At 33.2% G+C, this 6,032-nt stretch overlaps 1 protein-coding gene across 1 annotated transcript; it reads right to left on the bottom strand.

Moving 5' to 3' along the window:
• Window positions 1–220: 220 nt before the first annotated feature.
• On the bottom strand, window positions 221–5,175 carry LOC128014889 (asialoglycoprotein receptor 1-like). The gene is made up of 10 exons (XM_052598581.1): window positions 5,055–5,175; window positions 4,539–4,625; window positions 4,033–4,128; window positions 3,860–3,958; window positions 3,422–3,526; window positions 3,194–3,322; window positions 2,969–3,061; window positions 1,992–2,152; window positions 1,793–1,902; window positions 221–764 (listed from the first exon to the last, which is right to left on the bottom strand). The coding sequence occupies exons 1-10, from the start codon at window positions 5,125–5,127 to the stop codon at window positions 617–619; spliced, it is 1,101 nt and encodes a 366-aa protein (XP_052454541.1). The 5' UTR covers window positions 5,128–5,175; the 3' UTR covers window positions 221–616.
• Between the last annotated feature and the right edge of the window lie 857 nt (window positions 5,176–6,032).

Raw genomic sequence — 6,032 nt, forward strand, 5'->3', positions numbered from 1 at the left:
ATGCACCTGGGTATTTATATATTTCTGGCAAAACATATTTTAAACATATGTTGTAAACAATGAAGCTCAATGAAATATATTTTTGAAGTTGAAAATATATTTAGTTTCAACCTTCACATACCAAATTATATTTCAAAATGAAAATAAAACATTTCTTACAGAAGCCTAAAATACTAAATATTAAACCATTCACCCATTGTTTGAAAAAAACAAAACAAAACACAAACACTTTTTTTTTTTATTCAAAAACAGTTTAGTGACAGTTTGGGTTTTATAGATTAATTACAATCTGGTTGTTGTGATTAGTTTGTAATAATTCTGAACAACACAGTTTAACCTGAGTATTGAGTATTTTAAAGTAATAATTTGTTTAATCAATATTCAGGAAAGATAAGTTATTTTATTAGTTTATCAGTGGGAAATTTGTTTAATGCTGGTTTACTGTTTAAACAAGAAAGGCTAATTCGGTAGAATGAGATATAAGTTTAGTCGTATTAGTAACTACACCGCAACACTGATAAACACATCATTAATGTGATTTGTAATTTACACAATTCACATACAAGAAAACTCAGTCGAAACAAAGCCTATTTACAATGTTCAGAATTGTGTGCATTCAGTTTTGCATTTCACATATATACTTCATTTTGGTAGAGCAGTGGGCATCATTTAGCATCCCATTATATGCAATCTGCCCACAGTCCTCTCCTCCTTCCCCCAGGCCGTGTTCGGTCCAATCATCCGGCTGCCCGGGACTCCAGTGTCTGCAAAAATAAATAAACTCTGTAACATATTTGTAAAGTATGTTTATTATGCTAGCAGTGTTTCCAACAGGATTCTGCAAGACTATGCTGGGAGGACCTCTGAATGTGCATTGATTGATGCAATCAAGTAAAAAGTCTTTCCATTGACTTCTACCCAGACTAAAACCTCTTTTTAGCTGTGATAAAGTGTGTCAGTCTACATCACATTCACACTGGTGTTAAAAGGCGGCAAACAATTAAATATAATAATTTTGTTTAACTGTTTATTTGTTAATGTGCAGCACTTTGGCAGACACTACTTCACCTTTATAATTAGTGATACTTTTGTATTATTAATAATATCCCTTAGACGAATAGTATCTATTGTAAAACAACTGAAATGTCAATTTAAAATTAAAACATAAGTATATTGTTTTACTTAAAGTAGGCCTATGACGATAACTACTTTTTGTTGGGTGATATATTGCCTCAGAAATAATTGTGATACAAAATATCATTGTCATTTTTAGAACACCTTATGTTATTGATTAAATAATGATAATATTTCAGCAGTAATGATGGTTACATTGTTACACATTAAACCCTTCAGTCCAAGCTGTAGCAGACCATTTACTTCATAAAAATGAAATAATGCTGTTGATTCTATGCATTGAGCCAGCTGTGGGAAATTCCCCTAAACACTGAAATGATACTACGACAAAGATATTCCAAGGATCCGGCATCCTAGCCAAATTCTCCCATTGGCCTCTGTTCATTATCATGGTCTCCTAATCATCCCATATATTGATCAGCTTCTTCACTCCTTCTTCACCAATATTTTTGGTTCATTATGAAACTGTGGTGGGACAGATTCAACTATCGCGGGCCACCAAAGTTCAGATAATAAATAGTAAACACTTAGTATATGGTAGTATACGCAACCCTGTCAGATCATGGATTATGTCCATCTGTTTAAAATTCGTCATGAATTTGAATCAGACTCAATTATCTGGAACCAAAATATCTAGTTCTCTCTACATTCAACTCACTCTTTATTTATGATGTAAGGAGTGTCATCCGTCCATCTCCATTGGCCTGTGATCTGGTCCGTTAGACCAATCCAGTAGTCATGTGGTTTGGCGAAATTGCTAACAAATTGCTAGAAAGGGAGATTAATGTTATTAAGAATCTCCGAAATACATAATGGAAGGCATTAAGGAAAAAGGTGTCTATGTGTCTACAACGCACCCACTCCTTCTCAGAGCCATCGTCTATTTTTAGGAGAAACCCGCCCTTCTCTTCACAGTAATCCTTTGCTTTGGTCCAGTTCATTACATCCTGGGAGAACAGGTAACAGCTGTTTCTGAACGGTATCCAGTCAGGTTCAGTACAGCCAGATGTAAGTAAGTCTATGTAAGCGAGAGAAACAAAGAGTGCACAATGGTGTTGCATGAAACTATTGTTTTTTACTCAGTCATGCAAAACATTTAATCAAAACATCATATTAAAAACTCAAATTAGTAACACTACTATAAGGTTCCATTAGTTCACATTAGTTATTAACAGACATGAAAGAACAATGAGCAGAACATTTATTACAGTGTTTATTCATCTTAATGACAGTAAACGTTCATTGTTAGTTCATGTTAATTTACACTAATGTAGCACAACTTTTGATTTGAATAATGCATTAATTAAATTTTGGAATTAACTAAGATTAATAAATGCTGTAGAATTATTGTTCATTCATTTGAACCAAATGTTAACTAATGAACCTTCTTGTAAAGCAATACAAAAATAAAGAAGAGGACATGACTAATTTATTAATTTACTGAATTCAACTGAATTTTCATTTTGGTGAATCTACACTATTTGGACAGTTTCGGAAATTCTTATTTCACTGGACTGTTGTTGTATGATTTTTTTGCACACCCGCAGACCTTTTTCTTATTTCTACACACATTATTTTTTGTTTGTCTCAAGCAGATTAAATCAATGTAATCCTACCCAGATAGTGCGGCATATTACTTCCCACCCCCTCAATGCTTCTCCTCATTTAATTTTACCATCGTCAAATACCATAACTGAAGATATAATTCTTGTTACGCTGGTGGTGCATCTTCATTACGAACTCTCTAGGTGAAATAACAATGGGTTTTCTGCATTAATACAAAAGCAGCTTACATTCGAGTGCAATATTGCACAGGGGTTTACAATTCACTCACGTGTAAATGATAGTTTATAAGAAAGAGTTTGAAGAGATGATCTCAGTAACTCCATTGAATGTTTCAGGTCCGACAGTGAGCTTGACATGCCCACTTAAGTTGAAGAAAAAAAGAAAACAATAAATCAGCGTGATTTCCTCTAATATAGGAAAAATATAATTATGTAGAATATTTACAAATTTTAAATGAAATGTTAATTTTAATTAATCTCATTTTAGGTCTTACTCAAGGTCCTTGATGTTTGTGGAAAATAATGTAGAGAAACAAAAGATGTCCTCAGATTGTCCTCTGTTAGTTTACTCAAAGCGTCCATCAGACTCTTGACTTCAGTGTGTGACGTATCCTGCTGACGCTCTAAAGGAGAGAAAAAGCCAATTAATAAACAGCTTCAAACCCATGAAATGTTGTTTTATATTTGAGGATTCAAAGCTGACGTGTATGTCCAGTGCTCACCCAGCTTTTGTAGTTTTTCTTCTTGTTTGGATGCGAGTGAACTCAGTGACGAGCCGAGATCGCTCATCAGGGTCTCAATATTAGACAGCTTCTTTATTTGCATTTCTTTTGCATAAAGAGTCAAAGAGACAGATAATTAGGAAATAATCAATGTTTTTTATGCACATATCATATATTGGAGTATTTTCAGGGACAAATGTCAAAGAGGAAAGGGATAGTTAAGCATCATGCTCTGTTGAGATTGAATCATGCAAAAATTAATTGCATTAAATATTTCCCCCAAACAAGCATTAGAAATGTGAAATTTTTCATGGAGAATATTTGGAAACTGTTTGATGCCCATCATGAATTCTCATATTACACTTGTGTGCAAATAAATAAATAAAAAAAATGTTTTATTCCGATCTGCCACAAGATAAAACAATGAAAGGCACCAACCTCTGGTCTCTGGGTTACTTGATCCAGACGTGTTCAAATATGAACTCATGCTGAACACTAAGTTCTGCAGCTCAGAAACCTTCTTTTCTAGATCACCTCCTGTCAAAATAATCCGTAATTAAAAGTCCATTACCAAAACTGATCTGTGACAATGATGATGATGAAGTTCTCACCTGTGTACTGAAATTCAGATTTGACTGAGGTTAGATCAGAAGTATGGCTTTTCATCCAGCTCTCCAGCATTGAGAACTTTCGTTCCTGATGGGAATCTTTGAACCAAAGTAAACAGAAAAGAAAAAAGATTTTCACTGGAGATTATGTAAAATCTGTTCAGAGCCTGCAAGAACAAGATTCATAACACAGTTTCTGGTTTATTAGTTAACTGAGCTGTTTTTAGAACATTGCAACACTCTTCATATAAATTTATTCTAAAAAAAAAAAAAAAAAAAAATCTTTATTTTTTATTTTTTATAATTAAACGGCTTTATAATATCATATTAATAGACAGAATACTGTAAAATGTAATATTTTTAATATTTTAAAAATGAATAGGTGATACTACATGACATGAAAAATACTAACACAAAATATAAATAAAACAATTTCTTATAAAATAATATTAATAATAATAATAATAGTAATAATAATAATGTATAACCATGGTGTTTAATCCACTCACAGATGACAGAAGTCAAAACCATGAAAATAATCATGCAGACTGTTCCCATAAGCACAAAGATGCCAGTTTGTCTCCTGTTTAGAAGACCTGCAGAAAATAAAAACATCCCCTTGATTCCTGCTGTTCATTTCGTCTCCTCTTTTAGACTTTAATACTCTAAAAGAGTTTAGAGTAATAATACAAGCACTGTGTACTGTATAAGCAAAAGAACTAATGATAAACATATCAGTACAAAACATTAATAACCATATACTTAGCACATGAATGTGAAAAAGTTTTACTAAATGTCTTTCTCAATTTCAATTACATTCCAAATATAAAAGTTGCTTTTAAAATGATAATTAAAAAAGGTGTCAACACATTTTAAAAAAGTGCCATTGCAGGACTTAATGAAACATTTTCCATTTCACCTGAACTGTAAAAGTCAAATGAAGTTTAAAGTCTCAAGATTCAAGTTAGTTTCTCTATTTCTCTTTCTGTATCAAATAGAATGTAATTTTAATAAATCTTTCAAACCTCTCTGAAATGATTTCTTTGGTTCACACTCCATCTCCATTTTACTGTATTCTTCCAAGCGATCCATTCCCATTTTCTGAGGCCGTGAATTGTTAGTAAAATAAGCAGTTGCTTGCTTCTTCCAGCGAGAAATTAAAATACCTCCCTTATATCATAATCCATTATGCAATCATGTTCCTTAAATGAAACCAAAGGTACATTCACTTCCACATTCTGATATTTAGGGAACTGGGAGAATTCTAGGTATTTTGTTACAGAGACACTGATGAGAACATTTCTAGAACAAAATTGTAACTTTTTTATTTAGTGTTCTTCATTAGAAGTATGATGCTGGTTAGGTCATGCATTAGCTAAATATTATCTGTTAATAACCAAAAAAAACTGTATTAATAATAAATAAATAAAAATAAAATAAAATAGAATTCTCCCAAAAAAGGGGCCCCATTCCATGGATCTAGTTTGCCATTTTGATATACAGTATATACACATACACTCACTGGCCACTTTATTGGGTACACCTTGCTAGTATCAGGTTGGACACCCTTTTGCTTTCAGAATTGTCTTAATTCTTTGTTGCATTGATTCAACAAGGTGTTGAAAACATTCCTCAGAGATTTTGGTCCATATTGACATGATAGCATCACGCAGTTGCTGTAGATCTGTTGACTGCACATCCATGATGTGAATCTCCCGTTCCTCCACATCCCAAAGCTGATCTATTGGATTAAGATCTGGTGACTGTGGAGGCCATTTGAGTAAAGTGAACTCACTATCATGTTCAAGAAACCAGTCTGAGATGATTTGAGCTTTGTGACATGGTGCATTATCCTGCTGGAAGTAGCCATCAGAAGAAGGGTACATTGTAGTCATAAAGAGATGGACATGGTCAGCAACAAGACTGTGGAGTTTAAACGATGGTCCATTGGTACTAAGGGGCCCAAAGTGTGCCAAGAAAATATCCCACCACACTATTACTCC

Source organism: Carassius gibelio, chromosome A5, assembly GCF_023724105.1.
Source record: "Carassius gibelio isolate Cgi1373 ecotype wild population from Czech Republic chromosome A5, carGib1.2-hapl.c, whole genome shotgun sequence".
NCBI classification, from domain to species: Eukaryota; Metazoa; Chordata; class Actinopteri; order Cypriniformes; family Cyprinidae; genus Carassius; species Carassius gibelio.